This window comes from Apteryx rowi, unplaced genomic scaffold (assembly GCF_003343035.1).
Source record: "Apteryx rowi isolate R43461 unplaced genomic scaffold, aptRow1 scaffold_501, whole genome shotgun sequence".
NCBI lineage: Eukaryota > Metazoa > Chordata > Aves > Apterygiformes > Apterygidae > Apteryx > Apteryx rowi.
In genome coordinates this window covers 163,784-189,837 of record NW_020450763.1, presented here as the reverse complement: position 1 = coordinate 189,837, position 26,054 = coordinate 163,784, and the positions used below count along the sequence as shown (strand labels likewise).

The window sequence follows — 26,054 nt, the reverse complement described above, 5'->3', positions numbered from 1 at the left end:
TTCTAAACTATCCTAACTCATGGTAACAGAAAGGACTGAGCAGGAGCTGAAATATTCTATTAAACAGCAGATGATGCTAGACTCCCTAAAAGGACTGGCAATGTCAATAATTAAAGTGCTTATCTTYGTGAGCAAAATGAATTTGCCAGTCATTGCGTTCTTCGGGTTAACAGTTTTTTAAAAGCAACTTTTATTAGAATTCCTGCAGAGGGATGAAATAAAGGTAGCTCTAAAAACTTCAAAAGAGAAAAAAATTACAAATAGACATTGTTTGAAATATTCAAAACATACTTATGTCATTAGACTTCACTTAGAAAACAAACAAGACTCCCAGCTCTTATTTCCTGAATCATTTCTGTGCATTTTCTCTATTGCTAAGCTAAAGATAATCTCCCTTCTCAACCACTGTCAAGTCCTGGTCACAAGTTCCTGCAGCTGCCTGTTCATACAATTGTTTGGCCACCTTTGACCTTCAGTGAATCAAACAAACCTTGACTTTTGTTATGAACTGCATGTAATGAAAAAAAATGAAAATGAAAAAAAAAAATCCCACTATTTTTCAAATGCTTCTTTTAAGGACTTGGACATCAATCAATAACTTTGGTGCATCTCTGGGTGGTCTCACCCATATGCTGAGATAGCAATAACTTCTGAGTGAAGTTTTCTAGAAACATCTATAAGATATCGATTTTTGATGAGTGAGTTTTAAAACGTGCCATCTCTAACAAAATATTATATTGCAAGCAAATTTTTTAAGAAGGAGAATTTAATTTAATAACAATAGCACTGAAGTGTTTCATGAAGCAATAATTCAGTTTGAGTTAATAAAGTTCAAATTTGTTGGCCTAGCAGTTTATTAACCAAGGTCAGAAATCATTGCTGAGAAAGCACACTGGGGCATTCCCCATATTCTTAGGATGTTGTAAATCTTAAACTCCCTTCCTTTTGCTGTAAGGATGATGCATTTATTTAGAACAAAGTTTGTAGATATAAGACAGGTGAGAAAACTTGCTAGTAAATAATGCTCTTTGCTACCCTCTGAAACAATGTCTTACTACTCCAAATAATACAAAGAAACCAGGACAAACAAGAAACAATTTACTTAACATCCAAAAGATAAGAATGTCTCTAAAGCTACAAAGGCATTAAAGTTCTCAGTATTTTAAGGATTTTCTTTAAAATGGTTATTTTAAACTATCCACCTTTTACAGCTGATGAAAACTCAAATGGCCTAATCTATACAGACCGCTAAACAATGGCATCATTTGTTTTTGTTCAATTATTTTACCAATCCAAAAGTAACTCCAACCTGCCTCCCCTCTATTGTCAGTGATGATGCTGTTCACATTTTCAGTATACACTGTGCAGAAGATGACAATTCTGGGTCAGTTGTCCACGGCTTGATTAACGGTTTGTGACAAAGTAGGTGGAGGGTGAAAAGGGTATGAAGAAAAAAAGGGGGGTGGGGGAAATACAAATTCTGGACATCTGGAACAAATTCCAATGGTCCTTACTCTAACAGAGATCAGAGCAAAAGCAGCATCCAATCTTGAAAATTATCAAGAAGCAAAGAGAAATCCATCAATGTCAAAACAATGTTCTTCATGAACATTGGGCTTTGCCCGCTTACTCAGTCACTACAAAATAAAAACATTATAATCAATCACCTGCTTTTAACCGCTTGGGGTTCTAGACGACACGTTGTCAGTACAAGGCACATTAATGAACTATAGGCATACTCTTACGTTTCTCGTTAATGTACAATAATACTTTTTATTTAGTATTGCAACCAAGGAGAACATTTTAATCATCACAATGGGACTGCCAGCGCTCATCTGATCATACTCACAAAACAAATCCTAAGGTCAAGCATATTGCTATCCACTTCAAACTGGACACAGGAAAAAAAAAATTGTTTCACCTCTCTGAAAGCTGAAGGTTTACCTTTCACAACAGGTTATCCATGCAACTTCAGTCTTTATCTTACAGGCAACATACAAAAAACTCCTTGCAACACCACTTGTCTGAGTTCTCCCACACAAACTGATTTAAGGTTAGAGAAAATTCATAAACTGCATTCGGTTAATTGAGTTTTAACAGACTTCACAAATGGCAAGCTGATAACACAAAATATATTCTAAACAAATACAAATTTGCAATAGCACATCACTGCATTCTTGCCTACTTTGGAAATCAAATTCACATACGCTATCATAACATATGACTGTGCTCATCTTTAAAAACTACATTTGTGGAATGAACACTTAAGCAATAGCATGTTGTGTACAATCCCTCAAAAATATCCTACCCTTCGCTGTTAAATAATGGCCTTGTAACCTTATATAAAACAATTAAATTAATCAGCTACATGAAATTGTTTGAAATAAAGGATGCAGGCTGAGAAGAAAAACAAAAAGTAAAAATCAGTTTTGCCACTGGTATGGTTAAAAGTTACTTCTGTGCCAAGATATGGTCCATGCATAAAAGTAACAGATGTATAGAAAAAATGTGTTTTACAGTGCCTTTAATTTTAAAAAAGAAAAAGTAATCTAAAGGTACTGATAAGTGCTTAAGCAAGTCTCCTGTGAGCGTTGACTGATATAGTTAAATTAAACAGAAATCAGCTAGGTACAAATAGCACTCTAGTTGTATTGAATTTTATGCTATCTTGAGCTATTGAAAAACAGAGTTCTTCTAACTATTTTTAAAACATAAAGTGCCTTTTTATTAATTTTATTGTCATCTTAACCCACTTGTTGCACAGTGCAAAAAAAAAATGAAAGCACTCTATAAGTACATATATTTATGGATTATACAATCCTTCAGATTCACTGGATGAAGAAATAATTTGTTCATGTGTTTAAAAAAAGAATACAGATGTGTTCTACCATTATAAATGAAAGTGCACATAGTGGTGCTTTGCTCCCTGTATTTAGGGCTTTTATTCAATAGATTATTTTAACATGGTATTTGAAGCCAAACTAGTAGCTCTTAAATGCAAGTAACACCAAGTATGATGATGGATAATGCCCTCAGATAGTTCCAGTTCTCTTGCAGGAAAACACATTTCCCCAAGACTGCATTAACACAACCTTATCTTATGTCAAGTTGTACCAAAATCTTCTTCAATTGCTTATGCATGCGTGGTGCCACTCGGTAAAATCCTTGTTCTTCACAGTATCCAAACAAATCCTACTTTTCTTCACTGCTAAGTTTTACGTGATTGAGGTAGCTGGCTGCATAGGTAATAGTCTACCAGAAAGCTTGACTGAACATTACTGAGAAGTTGATATCTTAGTCATTTCCCTTCCTCCTTCCCTACCCTCCACGCCAAATCAAACTAATCAGGAAGTTTTTGATCACTGTGGAAAAGTGTTAGGCTTTCTACCACACTCTATGATTGCTTTTATCATTATCTATGATATTTACACCTCAATAAGATCTTAATAGTGTAAAAAAAAACAAACAAGAAAAAAACACATATAAAACCCACAGTTTAATTCAACTGCACACCGAAGAACATAACTTTTTAATAAGCTCTATAACTTTAATTTTTGTTTAACAGAATTCCTGTTTATGCTCTTCTACATGTTCTTTAGTATCTTCAACACATTCGAACAATATCCTACAAAGTTATTTTCGAATGTAAAATGTAGATTTTTCCCTAAACAGATAGTCACTGTCACATTTTTCTTGTCTGGTTCTTACTGCAATAGCATATAATTTCAAATTTGATTTTTTTTTTTTTTTTGGACTAGGGTTGCAATTGGTTTAAATCTGAAGGAGTTTTGGTTGGAACAACAGCAAACCCTCTCCCTCCACGTAATTTGCTGTAATGGTTCATTTTGTGCTATATTGCAAGCAGAAAAGGAAGTTTTTAAGCTTTCATACAGAATTCAACTTATCTTCCTTTTAGTTGTTTCTGATGTCATGAACAGCAATCAATCTTTGCCATGGTTCTGAGTGTGGAAGACTGGAATGAATTTGATGTCAAGGAACCGCTGGAAAATGAGGACTATGACCTTAATCTATCATCCCCTACAGCTTGATGAAAATGACTTTATTTAAAAGAGGTTGGATCATTTGCTTCTACTTCAGGTCGCCAATGTAACAGTGTATTTGATCTTAAAATGCCTGTTCATATTAATCCTCTCCCTTTCCAACATATTTTCTTGGATTTTTTTTTAATTTGCTACAGACTTGCATCATTTTAAAGTAAAGAGTAAAACCTGAATGAATCAAATGAGGACAAATGTTCATTTGATATCCTGCCTCCTCCACCTATTTAGGGCATCTTGGACCAGATTCATTCATAGGCTTGTTAACATGTTTGTTCATAGTTCTCACCAGCAGTCATGTCTATCACCAACTATTGCTCTTCTTTATAGACCTTCCCAGTTATTGTTACAAATAACTTATTGCTGTGACATCTCTGAAATGACACGTTCCCAGGGGTTTGAGGGAAGAGGGAAGCAGGGGAGAGAAGGATTGTTTCTTCTGATTTTTTCAGTTGCAATAATTACATCTTCCACTGCCCCAACTTCTCTCTCTCCCCAATATCTCCTAGCAACTACCTAAAAGGTCTTCCTGATTCCTTCTCCTGTTTTCTTTTGTTGTCTTTAATCTCCTGCCTCCCTTTCCAAAGCTCTGTCACTTGCTTTTGTAATATATTAACATCACAATACCTTCCTAGCTTGAATTAGCATCCACTAATCTTAGCTGGCACTTGAACTACTGCTCAAGGCTTCTTACTAGCTCTAAAAATCTTTAAGCAACTATTTTGCTCTCCACACAACTTACATTTAGCTCCTCTCTTCTTTCACATTGCKGTTGTCATCATCTCGCTCATTCCATATTCACAAATGTCATCGTGATGACACAGCAAAGAGTCGAAATACAAGTCTTTCTCATGCTTCTTCAGCAAGGCAAGCAATCATTACTACTTATCTTCAGGACTTCATGTAACTGTTCACCCTCCCTTGTTTGACACTCTTTCTACTGGACTTAACAGATCCTTTCCTTATTCTTTTGAGAGCTTCTTGTTCTCATCTATGCTGTTCATGATTATTATTCAGGATTACACCCTCTCCAAAAAGAGAGCGTTTCCTAATGAATGATTCCTTTGCAGATGATCTTCATACATTCTCATAGCCACAGTACCAAAGAGCCACAGACTTCTAAGTCTGCCTCTGAATCCCAGCTTCATCATCTCTGGCACTTGATTTCAAACATTCCTCTTTAAACCTGCATAATAGAGATACCTTAAAAAAAAAAAATTTCACCAGCACATATTCCCTTCATTTCACTCCACTGACGTTCACTTTTATCTCTSTCTTTCAGCCTGTCAAACTCAAGTATCATCTTTGATTTGTTCTTCCACCTATCCCATCCATTCTCTACCTTTTGCCATCTTTTGTCTGTTTAATATCATTTCCTGTAATACATTTTATGTCATCCAGTTTTGCTTTAAATGCACCACTGGCATTAGAGTAGAAATTAAAATTATTAGGCACAATSTTACTGGTTCAGTCAACATGCATAAACGTTTCCATCTGCCACAGAGCAAATCATTTCAATCTTAATCAAAACAAAAAAAAACCCTGAAATCAGTAAGAGCATTGAGCCAAAATGAAACATGAGGTTTTTGATAAAAAATGGATAATATTTTGTGTATGTAACAGAGAGAGCACTCTCTTATCACCATTCAAGCTTTAACTTAGTGTCAACCATGGAGGGAAAAAAAAAACAAACAATCTTGGCACACAGCCACACATGCTATTTCCCAGTCTTTATATTTGGCAAGGTTTCCTCAAATCTCCCAGGTAAATACATCTAGTTTGGAACCACCCGAGGTTCCAGTGACAAAGAGGGTCCTGAATTCTCAAACACTTGTGCAAGCACTGCGAGACCTACGTCCTCCCTAATTTCAAATAGCAGGGAATCCTGAATATGCCCTAACGAAGAGAGTATATTCTGGTGGACCGGACAAGCGTCCGTCACGGACCTTTCGATGATCTCAGAGGAGAGGTTATCACTGGCACCATCACAGCAGACTGACATTTCAAGCCAAGGTTTAAGCTGTCATGGAGCACCAGATGACATGTTTTTATTTAAGCACGAATGATTTTGAAATAGAAATGGGAATTTCAGTGAGTTACAGGTTGGAACAAATTGATTCTCTACGATCTATTTTTCACTTTTGCTCCAGTGAGGAAGTTTAAGAAATTCACACTACATTGAGAGTCAAAGAAATTGATGGTTTCATACTACCACTATATCACTGCCAGAAGCTTGAGCTAAACCAATCACTTTTTAACTAGAAATGGGCCTGAGACATGATGTTCTGATCTCAATCTGAACTTCACAAAGTTCATGGTGGTTATGCTAGGATTTGGTATTTGGCTTAGGTTCTTCTCCACTTTTAACAATGAAGAAAAAATCTTTTAAAGTACCAGTGACTCTTCTCTATCAAGTTTAATAGAAATCAATAAATCAGCTTGATCCAATCTCATTTCAACATTGTAAGGAGTCTAAATAGGTGTCTTTTAGCACTGCAGTTATAATAAACCCCTCTAATTCTCTCTGGGAGTAGTTTTAGTGTGGACATGAATTCCAATATGAACAGGATTCGAGGACATCCCTGGACATATCTGGCTGGTAATTACTGGGTAGAGTACAAACTTTAAATAGAGAAAGATTTTTAGAACACCAGAGCCCTCTACTGCCTTAACGCCACATTACTGAGTTTTTTCTTAAATACTGCAATAAAAATCATGGAGATTTGGTTTTGAACATGAAAATAAAACATGAAAGGTACTAAGAGAAGCATAAAAAAGCATGCAGGCTTAAATACAGAAGTTATTCTTCCCAATTTCCAAATAGGCAAAAGTCATGTAAAGAGAGAGACATTTATTCAAAAGAAGAATCTAACAAGAAACCTCTTATGACCATTTTATATTTTTACAGTTTTAAGTAAATCAGCCTGGGGAAGGAGCTGGTTTTACACCACTGTTTGCAATTTTCGCACAGGCAGAAGAAACTGAGAAGCAGGCAGCACCTCTGAACTTCAGCCTGTTTCAGGGCTCTATTTTGTTTTGCCTGCTGCTGCACTGCAGTGATCTCTGCAGAGTGCCCATGCAGTAGAAAGGAATAAACAGAAAGGCTGTATAAGGGTGTGCTTTCATGATCAGCTAAAACTAACCTAAAATCAATGACTCTGAAAGGGCAGAGCTGATACAACCTACCATACAGCCACACAAGCAATAGATCCAATACACACACACACACACACACACACAGAGTCAATAAGCATATGCAACTAGAAGGAAATGGATTGGGGTTAGGGAGGGGAAAACAACAAAATAGCCTTAGATTACTTTAGATCAGTCATAATCTGCCCTGAAAAAGATATCAGAGCTATCAAGGACCCTTCCATAATGAATGACTCAAACAGTTTTCTAACAACACACATAGTCCTCAAAGGCAACACAGTCAGAAAAACTGACTCAGGAAAGAGGGTAGAACTGGGAATTTCCCCCATCAGCAGAGAAAGACCAGCGGACTATTTGAGGCAAGAAAGATGCTCTCTACGGTCATACACGAGCAGAATAAGAAAGAAGGAAGAAAGCAGGAATTGGATGACTTGTACCAAGACTCAAGAGGGACATGGTCAGTCTCAAATGATCTAYGGTTCTGTGGAACAGAAATTACTGTGCTAAGTCTGTAGTCCTCATTTAAGAACATATTTGTCCCTTAATCAAGAAGCTCAGAACTTCCATAAGGCAGCCCTCAAAAATATTCAAAAGTATAAATATAGTATTGATTCTCAAGTGAGAAGCGGCTCCTTACAATAAATATCCACAAACAGCAGATTCTCATATATGAAAATAAATTAACATATTTCATGGATTCTCATCAATGAAATATCTGAAAGCCCCATGGCAGCACAGTAACATTTAGCATCAGAGTATTGTGTCATCCCATAGGCAGAGACAAGTAAAGCAGTCTTCATCCCTTCTACCAGACTAAGCTGAGAGAATAGTGGCAAACTGCAATCTACTACTTTCTTTTTAATTCCTTTTTTTCTTTCTTTAAGTAAAGACCTTTGGTGCTAGAATTTACTAAAATAAACATAATTTAAATGACAAACCACCTGTTCATTACCATAATCAAGATCAGGGATGTCGGTATAGCTGTATTGTGCTCAGCTACGAAAACCAATTCCTCTCCAGGGCGCTCAATCAGCCAAACACACTGTAGGCTTAAGTTCAATAAGATGCAGCCAATACACATTTGATAAGATATTACATGTCTAAAGCACTTACATGGAGTTTTATGATAGCTACAGAATAATATAAATCCATAAACTGCACTACATTTTTGGATCAGTTGGTTGTTGACTGACCTCAAACAATGCACCTAATGAGTTAAACTTCCTTGGAGGACAGCAAGTAGAAAGAAAAACTCTTTCTCAGTCTCAAACTTTCTGCCACGCCCTGGGAAAGAACAATAAGATATAACGCTGAACATTAAGCTGGCCCCCAAATCCATCTGAATAGTTTCACAAACAAGAGGGCGATGGGAGAGAAATTGAGACAAAAATGACAAATCTTACTGTCAGACCATTCACATTTGAAACATGAGATTGCCTGTACACAAATTTGCCTAGCATTATAACCCTGGTTTAGCAAAAATGGGCAAGCGCAAAGAACATACACAGGTTGTTTTTGCCTGCCCTCTGGTCCTTCTAGAAAGCAAATCTTTGTGTGACTTCAGAAAAACTCTTTCCCCCCCTAGAAGTGCACATGAAAATGGGTTAGATGAAAGACCTATCAAATCCAGTATTCGTACTGTTGTCTTTCCCTAAACAAGAGCATGAGAATAAGGCAAGCATATAGCAACAGCTTGTCAAAATATCCTCTCAGGCTCCAGCAACCTGTGGGTCAAGGATTTCCTTACACAGAAATAATACCTTTCACTCAATGTCCTGCAATTGATTTTTTTTCCCCACTGATTTGCCCAGTTGTTCACTGAACTCAATTATCCACACCTATCCTCCATATACACAGCATCCTATGGTGAGGGGTTTCACAGTTAACTACATTATTACATCATACTATATTCATGCCCAAAACAATACAAAAAACTCTAGATTTTGAGAGCTGAACTGATAGATCTACTCCATATTTTTTTTTAAATACTGGATTTGTTTAAAGTATTACAGTGCACAACAGAAACTGGTCAATCTAGATTCTTAAAAACAGAAAGAACAGCAGTTTTGAACATTTAACTAAAGTATCACTTAAATTTCACAATGTACTTCTGAATAATGCACTTTCTAGAGCACTGTATTACAGGAGGACAGTGAAACCAGTGCACAAAATAAGCCTTCTGAATTAGCAAAGTGCTTATGACACACACTTAAAGAGTGAATTAATCACAGCCCTGCCACTAACCTGTTGTGGCACTCAGGGCTTTTCACTTCACCTCACCATATATTCGTTTTTTTTCCATTGTACAATAGACATAATGATACTTCTCCTGCTTTTTGAAGCCTTCTGAGAATAGCAGCAATAAAAGTACTACATAAAAAGAGATATGCATTCATATTGAAATGTATCTATTCACTAAGAGCCATCAATTTGTAACTCACTAGTTAAATCATCTTTATAAGCATTCATTCACAAAAAGAATATGAAAAATCTACCTGCTCATTTTTGCAGATCCACACTGTATTCCCCTGAAGCAGAATAAAGATTTTGGCTTTGTATCCTTTCAGTTCAAGATATCCACATTTCTCAGGGGCAACAGAAGTTCGAGGCTGAGAGTTATTATCAGACTGCGATTTCAAGGCATTGAGCATCGTATTAACCCAGTCATTCCTTTCTTCTAACAACAAAAAATTAGACAAAGACAGTTTATATGTTAAGCGGCAGCTCCATTCTTCACTACCATATTGGTTTTCCTGTTCTTTCTATTATATTATGCTGCTGTGTGGAAGAACTATACCAGATCAGAGTGAACATCCACCTTGAACAGGAGGTGGGAAAAGGAAAAAAAAAAAAAAAAAAAAAGTCAGTGGAGAGGTTAGAAAAAATATCCATTCCATTAACTCCCAACAATCAACATGTAAACTGAAAGTTATACAAACTATTTTAAAAATTGTGACTACTAGTGCTTAGATGCTTAATTTCAGAAAGCTTAAAGACTGAGGCCATAAAGGTGGAATGTCCACATTCTGGAAGATCAATGGAAAAGAACTATAGAAGTTAACGCAAGAAAAAATTGGGGAGCCCAAATATTATCTGTCACTGAAGAGGAAGCCATTCCTCAATACTATTTTATGTTTGGCCATGTCTTATGCAAAAACATTTGGCAGTTTACAATCTATTCCATTAAGGTATAGTGGTTAAGCTTGATATTGTCAAGGGAACTGAGTAACTGAGAAAATGCATGTTTGAATATCTTTTGCATGCATTATTAATTTAACGTCTCACAAATCTATGAACACAAGTAGGTGAAGTAATAAAGTTCCACTCAGTCCACTATGTTCACACATTCACCAGATTAAGAACAATATATTTTAATGCTGAATAGTTTGAATAAATTAGACTTGTCCTATGTGATAGCAACATTGTGAAAATTCCAGTTCTTTGCTCTGAAGGATTCGGGTAGTGAAATATACTAGGCCAAATAATGATTGTGAAATTTTGACTACGTATGTATGTTGGCTCCCCCCCNNNAAAAAAAAAAAAGAAAGAAAATTCTGTTCACGTTACATATAAAGTTCACAAAATCAGTTCCCAACATTGCAAAGAGTACCACCAAAACAATAATGCATTTACTTCTTAATGTCACCTGTGTAATAAGGAGGAACAAATAAACAAACTTAAGCATGAGAGAATGATTTGAAGAAGAGGAAGACAGCAGCCTGACAATCTAGCACAGGGAAGATGATCTGAGTATTCCTCTTGGGAGTATAAATTTTGTTTTAAAACAAGCTTTTAAAATTGTTTGAAAATAGTTTTAAAAGATTACTGGAATTTTTAAGAATAAGAGAGCATCACATTAACCTGAAGTATTTTTGATAGAGTTTCACTCCAATCAAATAAAATCTGACCACATCTAGATAGATTATGCATCTAAATCATTATTACCACTTAACAGAATAATTTTTTGCTCCCAGATGCTCTTCAGCTTCCCAAGGCATTACATATAGTGTTTTTTACCTCTGGATATTTAAATCAATCAAAAAAATAGTGTTTTTTGATATATCATCAAAAAAATCAGAACACTGAATGTGAACAAAATGAGCACCAACAGTCTATTGACTGAGGACCTATACGGGTACAAAGCGACACAGGTCAGTGAACAAAGTGATAGTATTCTGTATTTTAAATACTCCAGCAGAAAGAAAGAAAAGCTAATAAATAAGGTCCACAGTGTGAAATACTTATAAAAGTCTCCATTTCAAAAATCTTTGAATAGAAGTTAAATACCCTTGGAATAGCCCTGGCGCAATTTTCAACCACAAATTCACAGAAGGACTAGAATCAAGTAACAGTTTGTGCACATACCAGAAAGCAAGCAGGGTTATTTGCATAATTTACTGTGAATACATCATCCAGCTCTGGATATAGCAAGGACCAAATTGCTTGCCCAACACATTTCTAAACTTAAGTGAACATCTTTATAGACAGGCCACTCTGTCCAAAGAGAGTTACATACCAAATAACACGGTACTAAATATTTTATAAGCAAGTATAAGTTGTTAATATTTTTATAGTATTCAAAGGCAACAGTCCATAAAGCAAATTATGGCCCTGCAAAATTTATGTATTTCACTAAGGCTGTTGCATTCCAATGTGTTAAAAAAAAAAAACTATTTTAAAAGAAAACAAAGTCAAAAAATAATAAAATAGACCTACTTTTTAGCTGAGCTAACAGCATAAAAATGCCTGAAATGATCTGAGCCAAACCTGATAAGAAGGATTTGTTCACTGATCCTGCATTCCCATTACAGCCTACAACAAATGTTTACAACCAAGCTATAACCCATAAAAATGGGAGTTGATAATGGAAATGTAGAGAACCCCTAAGCTATAATGGTGCTGGCATGTACTGCTGTAAATACATATTGAGTATCTTTTAAGTACTCCTTAGGTATTCCATTTTATTTTATTATTTCCATAAATAAGTTAAATCATACATGCACTAATATTGATTCCACATATTATAACTGTTGGTTGATAAAGTATTAAATTAGAACATACACTAACTTCCCATTTACATTTGTATTCTCTGTCAACAGATCATTGAAAATACTGTATAAGACAGTAAATAAAGACACCCTGAAAAATCCAGATTTTCTTTGATCACAGTACCACATCCAAGCCATCAACTTCATTGTTGCTCTTTGTCAGTTTTATATCAAGCAGTGACTCGGAGCAGATGCCTGAGAGCACACGGACTATAAGTGCTACTAGTGAGTGCTAAGGAATGCCCGGAAAAAAAAAAAAAAMCTTTGGGAAGGATAGAGGAGGAGGTAAGAGCTGGAAAATAGCATTCTTATTTTGGTACTTTTTAAAAGCCATTCCCCAACAAATTCAGTTCTTCAAAGCAGATTTTCTACAAACTAAGCCTATCAAAGTTTAAAGGATACAGTTATGCTGGAGATCATAAATTAGATCCTTCAAATACCAGTGTAATAGAGGTTTTCTGATGCTCTTGCCAATACACTTTGGACTGGGTTCCTAAGGAAACAGGCTAACACAATTACATTTTGTGAACTGACATATGCATATCTGTCTATCCGTCTAACAACTTTTAAACCCACTAGAATATTTCAAGAAAATTTTGCATAGGAATGACATTATGAAAGGTAAGTTGCAAAATCTGCATAAAACACTTGTTTAGCCTACACCTATCACACTGCACAGAGAGGGTACTTTTGCATAAGCATAGATTTTATAAACGGCCTTTCGTGGAAAATTTCAGTATTAACTTTGAGACTGTAATATATCAAACTTTATTCAATCTAGTGTCCACAGAAGCATTCTTTTTTTATCATAATCACAATATAGAGGTTCCAGGCATGGAAGCGAAATGAGAAACAACCTTGATCTGCTTGAAGGTGATTTCGGTGGTAAATCCTGAGAGGTAGGGTTAATAATTGAACTTCATTAATCCAACTACTCCACAGAATCTGGGAGAGGCCTTTAGTTCTGCATGATGTAAAATAATTCCACTTTTTCCTCAAAAAATATATATATTTTGCTTCTCTGGAGTCCTAAAATTTTGGTAGCAATCTCCACTGTACCTAGATCATAATTTAATTATGTGAGTGTCTAAAAAGAATTTTTAATCCAAAGCTTACAATTATCTCAGGTCTCACTTTATGAGCCCAAAACAGTTGGATTCCAAAAATACTTCTGGTAGTGTGACTTCACACACTATATTTCACAAACATAATTTACCAGCAGTTACTAGCATGACTTTCTAGCAGTCATAACTAGAATCATGTGTTCTACTTACCTTCTTTATCCACCCGGAAGACAAAAGTCCTGTGGGATGTGACAACTTCAAATTTATTCTCCCCATGAACTCTTACTGTTGCTATAGCAGAAAGAAGGATTATTCCCTTAGAGAACACTTCCTATAATAGAAACACAATAGAAATAGTTAATAACTCTCATGGAACATTAAATATCTCTCTCATCTGATCTAAACATCATGTTATTTGCCATGATGTTTAGGAGGTTCACATACACAGGAGGTGCTCTTAAAAGTTCGTAACATTAATAGAAGCTGCACCAATTAGTAAACTATTTCACTACCTACGCCTCACTGACTTCACTGTTATGCCTCTATGCACACCTGCTGCCTTCTAAAATAGAGTAAAATCCCATACTGAGATATAATGCACATATATACATACATGAGACTCCATTTCATGAATTGTCTTGAGACACTAATATTTCAAAATATCACACTCACTTAAATTTACAACTGCACATTAAACTTAATTACATGGAGTATCTCACAAAACCTTAATTTAAAAAAAATTATTCTTGTGGAATAGAATCAGATAAGGGGGAAAAAAAAAAAAGTACCTTCTCCAGGTACCAAATTCCAGAGAGTTTCTGTCCCTTCCCCTCTCCCTCAGTGGCTAGTCAGCAAGAAAGAGGGTAAGTAAATCTGCTGATTTTATCTTTAATTGCAACTGAAAGGGGTCACCAGTTCTCTGCAAAAATCCATTACCCTGTCAATACTAAGGAGAAACTTCTAGCTTGGCTTGGTATATTCTTTTCTGCTATATGAGACAGGAGGAGAACAATCTCTCACAAACATCATTTGGTGCCTGAGCAAATTTTCTCCAAATTTTCTATTTTTGAACTATACAATCAGGACAAATGAACTGAAAATTAAAACTTAGGAAAATAGAATTACCACAAGACTGCTAAGATTTATATCTTACTGCTAAGATTTATGATCCACATGCAGTAATAGCCCAAGAGTCAGCTCCCCATAAAGAGTTTGTATTGCAATAACTTCCTTCCTAAAGTATAAATTATTATAGTAAGACTTATGTAAGGACTCAAGGTACCACTGTGAAGGTTAAACATGGAGGATGAACAGAATATATTTTCTGTTTACTGAGTTCAATATATTTCTTTCACAAATTCACACTTTTATGATGTTCGACTTTTAGGTACAAATATGTGTCGATGAATGCTGTTTGGACAACTGCAATTCATCAAAAATATCAAAAAAAGCTGAAATGAACACATCGCTATAATTGCACCACAAACTACTCTCTCAGAATGGTTTTAGTATTATATACCTGTTTTCATTATGGCTGTACTTGTTCAGAGATTTTAACACAGCAGTTTTGTATTTGTTAAAAAAAGTTAGATATTGTGTTAACTACTGATCCTTCACAGTAGCAAAGGAAACTCCTACTATAGATGTTATTTCTAAAGGTGTTCAGATATAACTATATTATGGTGTTTGCAGGCATCTACTGGCAGTATTTGGTACTGTAAGAGAATATCTCAGACTGCTATAAGTAATAGCTATCTAATTTTCCTGCTTTTAAAAAAAGCGGCTTTCTTTTTAAGCTAAGCATAGTTTTGGTTTTGCTATTTAAACATCCAACCTTTTTAAACCTTTATTCTCCAAGGCATATATATTTTCGAATAAAGTTTAAACCATGATAATTTCTCAATCACATTTCCATAGCAGCTTCTCTTTCATATGCAAGAAATAATGCCTACTATTACAAGCTCTCTTGTGGATCAAGACAGAATTTCTCCAAACAAATTACTCCAGACAAGAAATTAGGTGAATTATTGAAAAACAAAAAAGAGAAAAGAAAAAGAAAAAAAAAMCACCCAAACCAGATATTTCTTCTGTTAGAGATGTCTACACTAGTTTTTGAGCTGTTTAACAATTCTCTGGCAGAACAATTACCTACCAATAAATAAATAAATAAATAAATCAGGCTTGTTAAGATCAACTGCTTTGAGGGAAATGTTTATTTTCCAATACAGTCCAATGGAGCCCTTCCTTTCCAGGTATGTTTCAGAGCTGGCCTAAAAGATCCAAGAAAACAGAATTTTGCACTGTTTTGGCTTTCCTTCTGCAACAGATTAAACTGTTTCAAGAATGACAGTGATTCTTCTGTTTCCCCAGTGAATTTCACTCCTTGTTAAGCTCAAATGCCACATAACACATCAAAATATAGGAACTACTTTTCTCTAAATCACTAATATATTTCTCAGGGCTCCTAAAGTGTTTTTAAATGAAAACATCAATAAAAGCAGGAGTTTTGCCATACTATAAAGTGTGCGTTAGAGCACCAGAGTTCTGCCAAACACAGGAAGAACTCCCAAACAAAAGCTATGCATATTTGGCAGCTGAAAAGAAACTGTATCTTCCTTTCTTGAGCTTGCTCTAGCTCCAGTTAACCACATTCTGTTAAAGACAAAACCACACAGGATGTTGCTCTGACCATATCATCTTGCTCAGGATTGTGAACATAAAAAATGAGCAGCATCAGTGATTCAGACAAAAACAGCTCCTAGGTCAGATGCCGCTTGTAGGAAATGAACATTTTTCTTCATACATGCAGGTATAAAGGAAAGAAAAAATCTGTATTGATTAAAAGGAGACACCAACTAGATCAAGGTTAGAGAAAGGTTTAGACAGCTCAGGTTTAGATCATTGAGAAAAGTGTTATGATGGGCTAAGTACATGTTTTCATGAATACTACCCTCCCCATCCTCCACAAGCTTCACTCGTAATTAGCCATGTAGCACAATTCCCCTTCTTGAGAATTTCATTCCTCTCAAGTTCCTAATTCAAGTGACAAATAGAGCGAATCAATATTGGTAGTGTTTCTGGGTAAAATAAACACTTTTTAAAAACCATTCAGTCTACCTCTCTCTCTGAATACTCCTTTCAATAATCAGGAAAACAGCTCTTTAAGGACTGGTTTTCTTTTGAGAACTATTTTTAATTGAGATTTGTGAAGTTAACAGTATAACACTTCCCTCAGAACTACCTTGTTTGTGTAGCAGTGTTCCTGGACAAACACATACTAGAATAGAGGGATCTGCTCATTAAAATTTAGAAGCTAAAAAAACCCAGCCTACCTATTCAAATAGAGCTAGACATTTAAGACCAGTCAGAGGAGAGACACGTTGCCTGTGCAGTGAACTGTATGGCTATGCCTACCTTTTATCAGAAGAGGCAATGCTGCCTCCTGAGCTGCATGCAAGTCTTGAAGAGCCTGCAGTTAGTTACTTACAGTGTCAAGGTAACAACACACAAGCAAACGCAATGTGCTGGTATCCACCTACCTGGCAATGCTGGCTATGGAGGAGTGAGAGGAGTGATCCAGCGAGATCACTGGACCAAAAACTCCATGCCCAACAATGACACCACTGCTCGGTCCAACACAGTCCCACTTTGCACCGAGAACTACGGGTAGACAAGTATGTTTTCATCCTATCTACAAACTACTCCAAGAGTTTCACCAAATCCTCAGCTGTCAGTTTGCTTCAGGCCTTGTAGTTCTCAGATATATAAAGATTTTAGCAAGTGACTCATCAAGTTAAGAAGTCAGACACTCAGGCGTGGTCAAATTGCACACACAGAACAACCAATGTCTCTTTAAATCCCAGGAGAGAGGTTTTGTACTCAGCTTCCAAGGAAACAGAGACAAAGAGGCTTCAAATCAAGCCTTTTCCAAGCGTCCGATAGCCAGTCCCCCCAGGTAGGGATGGTACAGTACAGATATAAGGTTTGATGTAATAGCACTTCTTTCCTCAATTACGCTACAGGCAATGTTAAACAAATACCAATGCTGAATCCTCCAAGTCCTTCTTAATGACTAACCCTGCTTCTCTGCCCCTCTAAAGCTCTGGGATGAACACACAAAGAAGTTAACAACTCATTGTCACTCCAATCCCAACGTTATTCTATTGTTCTCTTCACCTACACAGTCGTGTCTTTTACTGTAAGCGAAGTTAAATAAGAAAGCATGAACAAGTTGTCTCATGTTCCTAATCAGTAGGCATAGTGAGGATCACTGAAAATTATGTTTTGAATTTGTGTCTAATTTCCCTGGCCCATCAGGACATAATCAACTTTTTCTTCTATTTTTTCCCCTCATAATCTACTAAAACAGGTTTAAAAGTGCGCATATTATAAAGTATCTACAGAACTCTCTCTGTTTACAACCACCCAGCATAATACTCAAGAACTTTTACTGGAAATTGTATTTTGTTCCTAATTTAATATGCATTTTCAACAGGAAGGTTTCCTGTGTTTCAGGAAACCTTCCAGTGTTTCAAATAATACACATGCATATAACCTCATCTCCACCCAACAAGCACATTATATCTGTCTATCTATCTATCACTTTTAAGCTTAACAAGATCTTTATTTCTTCTAAGAGTAGAAATGAAGTGAATTAATCACATAGCAACAGAAATAAAGTTTCATAGTGAACTCAAGTGTATTGAATAGACAGGAAGCAAAAATCCAAAAGAATAAATGGGAAATATTTCAGAGGAAAAAAAAACAAACCCACGCAAGCAAGGTTTAAAGACAGGTCCCTAAAGAATAATGTATTTTTCATTGTGAAAAGCAGTATCGAAAGGCCAAATAAGTCTTTTGTGAATCTTGTTTTCATAGAGGATATACAGTTTTTGTTTAAAGGCACGATTTACAAATGCATTTTGGTATCACATATCAAAAGTGAACTACTTTAATCAAACTAGCATTCTAAAATTGGAAAGAAAGCATGCACTATGCAGGGAGGTATGCCTTTTGAGCCTGCAAATTAAACTAGATCATGACAAAACTTTTATCAAGAATCAATCTGTAGCTACAGAAGCAAAGAACAGTCACTGACATCACAGCACTATGCTGATTTTAAACAGACCCATAAAAATGCAAGCTAGTCTAATGTTACTTTTTTTTTTTTCCTAGAAGATATGCAGGAAGAAAAACACATTTTAATTAAAGAGTAAGGTAACACTAAGTAACACTTAATTAAAGTGTTCTATGCCAAGCTTAAATTTTCTTTCAAAAAATTCCAGCATGCTGAATTCCCACAACAAGTTAGGACGATTTGCTGCCACCTGCAAAATAACACTTGATCTCTTAAATGTGGTTTGCATGATTCTGTTCTGTTTCATGGAATTCAGCAGTCTCTCCACTTGAATAAGATAAGAAGTTTTGATGACATCTAACTGAAAAGGTCAGGATCAGAATCAGGAAGAAAAAGAGGATTAACAATAAATTAAGATCTCAAGGACACCTTGAAATACTTAATAATGTCTCATCCTAATATTTTGCAATTGGAAATATATCTAATATGAATACTCATTTATAATTATTTCTGAATTTCTTCATGGTACTGTATATGTCACACAGATGCATTTTGTCCCAATCAACATGTTACTTACCTTTTCATTATTGTAATAGGAAATGCTGTCTCCATCAAACTTAACCCAGCGTTTCTGAAACATTCGTTTGCTGTGGATCAAAAATTAAAACAATTAAAATGATGACAAATTGCACTAGTTTTTAAGAACACCCCAAGTGCAAATCATAGAAAGGCCAAAGCATATTTTAACTTATTGTGTTTCAGCCTAAAAACTTAGAAAAACAAAACAAATTTTAGCCCTATTACATCTTTTCAAAAGCAGGAGAAATGATTTCAAATATAATAAAAATATGAAACATGTAAAAACAATAAGTGCAATATTAATGGATGACTTTTATAAATCAGTGTCTTTCACATTTTTATGAATTCAAGCTTTTTTTCCCCCCTCCATCCATGTGCTTTATATCACATTTGAAGTGATGAGGAAAGAGACTCTCAGTAACTTAATTTTGCTGCTCACTAGAATAAAAAATTAACAATTTTTAAAACACAAAGAAACACATTTGTGAATGATCAGAAATTGCATGACTTATTTCCGCACATCTCCTGCTCCACCCCTGAAGACAAAGCTTAGCTAAATTAACATTCTGGTAGGACTTACTGTCCCCAAGGCCTAGGGAGGGAGTCTAGAAGACAAATCATCTGCATCACTTGAGATCACAGACATTTATAAAGCAATGTAGTCAGCAGGACATAGACCCCCTAATCAGCTTAGTTCACTCACCTAGAAGACTTAGTTTGACCTCAATATGACACTGCAATGGTTTCATTTCAGTGAAGGTTCCTAGTCTTCCAATAACAAATCATTTATCTGTTCTGATAAACTTGCAGTGGAAGTAAAAGTGTTTCTGAAACTCTAGTTATTCCTGATTATATCTACTTTCAAAGTCGTCTTGCTCTCTCCCAGAAAGCACAAGAAATACATGGAAACTAACAGGTATAAAGGACGAACGTAGGCTGTTTTTCTTGGAGGCAGAGGAAAATTCTCAATACAGAGCATACCTTTAAGTGATGCATGCTCTGTAAAAATCTCCAAAAAGGAAAATTGAGTCTAAAATGACTATTTCATTGACATGTATCATGAGAAGGACATCTCTGTTTACAGGGTATGATATCTTCTGTCATCAGCCTCTTCTGTACACTCTCTTCCCTCCCCTTCATCCCAGGCCTACCAATAAATAGTGGTCACACCAAATCATTCAACGAGTAAAACATAACACAGACTGAAAATGAAGTTTTATCTGCTGGAGATCATTAATTTGAAGTGCATTCGATTATCTCAGTTTGCTGTTAACTCACTCTATAAGGACCTTCTTAAAAAATTATTTTACATGAACCTTAAGTAGTTCATTGTGCTCATTAAACATGTTGACAGCCTATTAGTTACCATCTATACAAGAGTTTCAATTCTAAAATCCATTAAACAGTTAATTAAGCAAAAACAAGACCCTACTATAACATCTCTTTTCCCAACATTATTTCCTTTCCTGTTAATTGAGTGCTCTGCTTTAGGATTAGTAGACTGAGATAGTTTATCAAAACTTTAATTAAATAGCAGCTCTGGGTTAATTAACTTGTATTCTATGACAATAATGAATCATATTTTTTCTTAAACTGGAAAGGCTAATGTAAAATCTAGTTTCCATTAAAATGTCAATAAACTTCAAAATGACACAGAGAAAAGTGAACTTAGTCTCATATATGATGTGAATAAACTGAATGGCTTTAAAATGTACAGTGAGAGAAGTTGTACTTTAAATGCACAATTTGCAGCAATTTAAGGAAACAGTTTCAAAAGACATATCTTCCTTCCCCTGAGAAGATATAAAGTGCCAGGTGTAAATAAGGTGGCTTAAAAAAAAAAAAAAAAACACTCAGGAAAAAAAACAAGAAAAATTTTCAGTTGGTTTGGATTGAAATAAAACATGGCATGGTTTTAATGGATGAAAAATTCATTGTTCTGTTTTCTTTGTTTCTTCATTTAAGGAAGAATCAGTTTTAAGATATTTGAGAAATGGTATTGTAGGAGAGAGAACAAACAAAAATTTCCATTTATTAAAGCACATTTAAGAATAAGCCCTTGAAATTTAACCAGGGAATCTCACTGGTTCAAAGCTAATTACACTGTAACTGTTCTACACACTCCAGCTAAGTGTTAATTTTGTGGTAAACTCCCTATCTTTTGGAAATAGTATATTCTCACCCRGTACTGTATCTAAAGCTTTCACCCTCTGTTCTTAACTCTATTACTTCTAACAGCACCAGACAAGCCAGCTGGATCCAGAACTATATTTTATATCATTCTATCAACTAACTGTCAAAGGCGTGTAAAAAAAATACAATGAAAGAGTCCTGTAAGTGAAGTAAAACAAAGTTAAAGCTAAAGTAAAACTAAAGTGAATACATTCAGCGTAAATTCCAAAAAAGTAGTGTATATATATCACTGGAAAAAGTCTTTTGACTCTATGTGAAATTAATCTTTGATTCTTTATTCATGGTAAATAGTGACAATCTTTTAAAATTAGAAATGGATGAAAAAAATCTGATGTTGTTTGAGCAGATTAAAACTCCACAATGGCAAAACAGGTTTATCAAATCAAATTTAGTCCTCCTTGATATTCTGCTTGAACAATGCATCACAATGTGTAGTATAAACAAAGCCAAAATTAAAGGAATTAAAACTTGATAAGTCAGAACTATTAAACTAACGACAAAAGTGGGAATTGCCATGCAATAGAACTTCTACCAGTGGGGTCAAACCAGAATGTATTCTCAACCAATATTATTGAATAACTTTGCCACTAACCTCAAAAGACTTTGAAGCAATTACTGTAAAAATAAGCACAGATGAAAAGTAATGCTGATTATTATAGCCACAAATAACGAAAGGCCAAACATTTTAATATCACTCTTAAATATAGCTAAACACATAACCCTAAGAACAAAGAATGCAGAACTACTAAGAGGAAAGGAAGAAAAGAAACTACAGTAAAAAAAAAAGCTGTATTACAGCACTGACAAGGACAACAGCTTTAATTTCTATATGTATAGGTTCTACTGAAGTATCAGAAATAGACTTAAAAAGTAAAATTGTACAGTTCTTAAAAATACAAAAGGTGGAATGAGAAACTCCAAAGAAGATCATAAGAACAGCTAGAGAACTGGAAACATTTAAAGTGAAGAATAGTCTACTCAGTGTATTAAGGAGGAGGTTAGAACAACTTCATTGGAGTTTACAAGTATTTATGAATGGAAGATATGATAATAGAGCACTCTTCAGCATAAAACATCATAAGAAGAGCTGGAATTTAAAGCAGGTTAAATTAAAGCAATTTAAAAAATCTTTTTACACAGTGAGAGCCATTAGAATCTTTTACCTACAAATGTGATGGCTTCTTTATTACCTGAAATCTTAAAAACAAGACCTGGACTCAGATTCTTCCTGCAGAGGCCCCTCAATAAACTAAAACAGAGGACTGTTCACTCTAGATGCTCTTTTTCACTCAAGGTTCAACTTATAGATTCATATGAGACTGAACAGTTCTGGAACCCCATAGGGTCTCCTGTTAAGGAAACAATTAATTTATATATTTGTGGCCAAACTTGTAAAGTAGTATTTCAGAATCAGAGTTTGTTTTCTCTTACTTCCTGCTCCAMAGAGAAGCAGCAAAAAAATACAGATTGGAAATATTACTATGAATTAATTCTGTATATTTACTCTACAGTGTATGAGTGATCAACAGTTTTAAGAAAAATATCTTTCCTCAGTACACTTCTAAATAAACTTCAGAATGGGTAATATATCATTAAAATTTGAGAAGAATGCAGAAGAATAAACCTATGCTCTTGCAACAGAAACAGTTCCTTTCCATTTCCCACCAAACTTAACTCTCCCTCTAAAAGCAAGCAGTGACCATATAGAGACCTAATATCTCTCAGGCAAACCTACACCTTCACAATTATACAGTAATCATTACAAATACCGTACCCTTGAGGGGATAATTTATCCAGCCATCCTGCTTTAACCTTCTTTGCTGATGGTCCATAAAAACAAGCATATGGTGTTATTAACTCATTTGCAATTGAAGTTGAATCTCCATCAAATGTTCCAAAATGCATTTCTTCACTGACCAAGCAATTTGAATCTCCACTGTGGATTTTACTAAGTGATGATGAATGGGGTTTGACTTTCTTTTTCTTTTTCTTTAAAGGCAAAGAACGTTGTTCCACAATAGAATATACAGATTCACTTTCAAGTTCTTCTGGTACCAGTGATCTGTTCTCCTGAGACAGAGCTTCATTTTTCACACAGTCCTTTGTCTTCTCTTCCTGGTTACTAAGGGAACTACAAAGAAAAAACGCATTTTACTCTTAACGTATTGCTACAATGCACAAATAAATAAAACTGATAATTAGGAGACTTATTCTTAGGACACATTTATTATGTTTTACTTTTGCAGTAACCACAGACCAATGCTAAACATGATATATATTTTAATTATGACCATAACTGAATCCCACCTTCTCCAATCAGTAGGACTGGTAGTAAGTCAACACTTGCTGGTTCCTTTAGAGGCCTGAATATTGCAGAAATTCAAAATTAATTTTCCTTCCTTGGAAAATTAGTTTTATTTGTTTTACAGGTTTGGGGGGCTTGCAGTTTCCCTCTCTCCCCTTCAACAGGAGCCAGGTACAGACTGAAAATTTAAGGACCCCATGAGCTTATAGCTCCCATCTGCTCAAACCACTGGCCATGGCCACATGACAGGAGCAGAGAATGATTTTGTTCATAGTATGGTTAGGAGGAGGCAGAATAAGAAAGTATTCAGACACAGTTATCTAGGAGACATCCAAAAATAAAACCTGTGTTTTCTTTGTTCTGACTGGCAAAAAGAGCTGTAAGAACACCTCCCAGTTCCTCCCAAAATTTTGAAACCTGGGTTAGATGGTCTTAGGGCAGCCACAGAACCAAACCTCACCTCCTACTGCATGGGGTGAGGGTTCAAATAGAAGAAAATACAGTAATAGCTGTGCCTTTCAGAGGTAGAGATCTACCATGTGATATCAATAAAGATCATTTTCCCCCCTAAAATTTAAAATTTCTTTTTAACTCTTATTTAATACCATAGATCCTTGTGAAAAGAGTGTTCTTCATTCATTTCTAGATCCAATTTGCTTTCATAATCCAAAAATTCACTTCCATGAAGTTCCTAGAAAGTAGAAATATATTCCAACAAACATTTGTACTGAAAGACTAAATGACGTTAAAATTACTGCAGACATAAATCACACACAAATGCCCCAACTAGCAAAGCTATTCTTTGCTGCATTTTAAATTGATATGCATTTTTGAAAGATATTTTAAATCAATATCTTAAGAAATGCTATTTTTAATATTTCCATTTTAAATAATAATATTCAGATAAACAACAACAAAATTATTTGAGTGAAGTCCAAAATACCTGCTGCAGACAAATTAGAGAAAGAAATCTAGTGCATGGAAGTATTAGGGTTTTTTGAAAGAACAATGAATAATGAATATTATTTTTAAACTGAAATTTTCTAAGGTCAACAGACGTGCTGAGTATATGTGAAGTATACCACTACTGATGTACCACTGTTAGTCTGTCTTTAATGTCAATACTTGTTTTCTGGATTAAATGTACAGCCTTCAGAGTACACTAAGGATAAAGTAATGATAAATTCAAATTCTACAGTAATACTGAACTTAGCCATATCAAATATATCTAGCATTTTCTTGCCAACCTCTTCTTCCTAAAAGGCACAGGGTCTCTTTTTGTTATCAATGTTTGTTTAGAAATCTTTATCACAAACCGCTCAGTGTACAAAATGTCAAGGTTAACACTGTTCAAGAACATTACATTTTGCATTTCCTAAACTTGATCTGTCAATCATATTGCATTACTAAGCTTCTCACTCAATACTCATTTTTCTTTCATTAGAAAACCAAACTAAAATGAACAGCTTCATATTTTATGATGGAAGCATTTTAATTTACTCATTTAAGCTTTGAAGTACATGTCATGAAGCTGAAGGGTGACAAAAAAACTTTCACAACTGTTGCCATTTGTTTTCTGAGAAGCGGTACCGCATCTTACACTTGAGGGATGTATCTTGGCAACATGAAAAGACAGACTTAAAAAAGAACATAGCCAAAAGCTGAATATGTGTAACTACAGCAAAAATTGCAGAAATCACAGGCTGCTGAGAGGGTAACCCTAGGGGAACATTTTGGCTTCCTCTGCCAGTCAGATCCCTTAAAAAATGATAATAATAAATAAAAAAATCTTATATTGTAGCTCCAAGGATTAGACAAAAAACACAAAAACCAAAACTTTCAAACAAACTAAACAGCAAACTCAAAAGTGACACATCTACTGCTTATCAAATGCTTGCATTGACTGGAATCTCACAAAAGGAGGTAAAGTGGCAGCGCCCCACTTCTATGCAATTGCCAAAAAGCTAATCCATAAAGTATATCTTTAAATTAGATAAAAATGTTTAGGATCTTTCATCTTCATCTGCTGATCAGGATACAACTGCAGGCTGGTCAGATGGATGAACCTTCCTACCACACCGCTGAAGCTGTGCTCCTCTCCTCCTGCCTCTCGCCTCCACAGAACAGGTAAAGCACTCCGATACCGTGCTGTGTCCTGCCTGTGCTCCTTCAGCAATCTTCAACACCTGGCCAAGTGGATTCAGGAAGCCTGCAAACTTCCAAGCAGTAATCAAGAAAAGTGTTTTCATTGCTAGTACCTTTCAAAATTCAGAAGTCCACAAAGACAGGTTGTGGGGAGGGAAAATTCTGTTTTTTTTTTTTTTTTTTTTTTTTTGGGGGGGGGTTTCCCCACAAAGACACAGATTCCACTCAAATTAAATCCCAAACTCATTCCATAGGATTACTCTGTGATATGCTCAGACTGAAGACAAGACAGAACTCCCATCTCCCACCTCCTGGAAGTCTCTAAAGTATTATATAAAAGATAGGTAGCAGCAGCATTTTCTCCTGCAAACACCTTTAAAAAGAGAAGAATTTCTTAAAAGATATATATATCACACACACACTCTCTCTAGA

General features: G+C 35.3%; 1 protein-coding gene across 2 annotated transcripts in view; it reads right to left on the bottom strand.

Moving 5' to 3' along the window:
- ARAP2 (ArfGAP with RhoGAP domain, ankyrin repeat and PH domain 2) overlaps nt 1–26,054 on the bottom strand; it is a 131,098-nt gene that overhangs the window by 86,861 nt on the left and 18,183 nt on the right. For both annotated transcript variants that reach the window (XM_026079888.1, XM_026079889.1), the window contains exons 5-9: nt 24,083–24,168; nt 22,947–23,303; nt 18,978–19,047; nt 13,534–13,654; nt 9,707–9,888 (exon numbers count right to left, since the gene is read on the bottom strand). In XM_026079888.1, the coding sequence (XP_025935673.1) occupies nt 9,707–9,888; nt 13,534–13,654; nt 18,978–19,047; nt 22,947–23,303; nt 24,083–24,168 (816 nt within the window). The remainder of the gene's footprint in view (nt 1–9,706; nt 9,889–13,533; nt 13,655–18,977; nt 19,048–22,946; nt 23,304–24,082; nt 24,169–26,054) is intronic.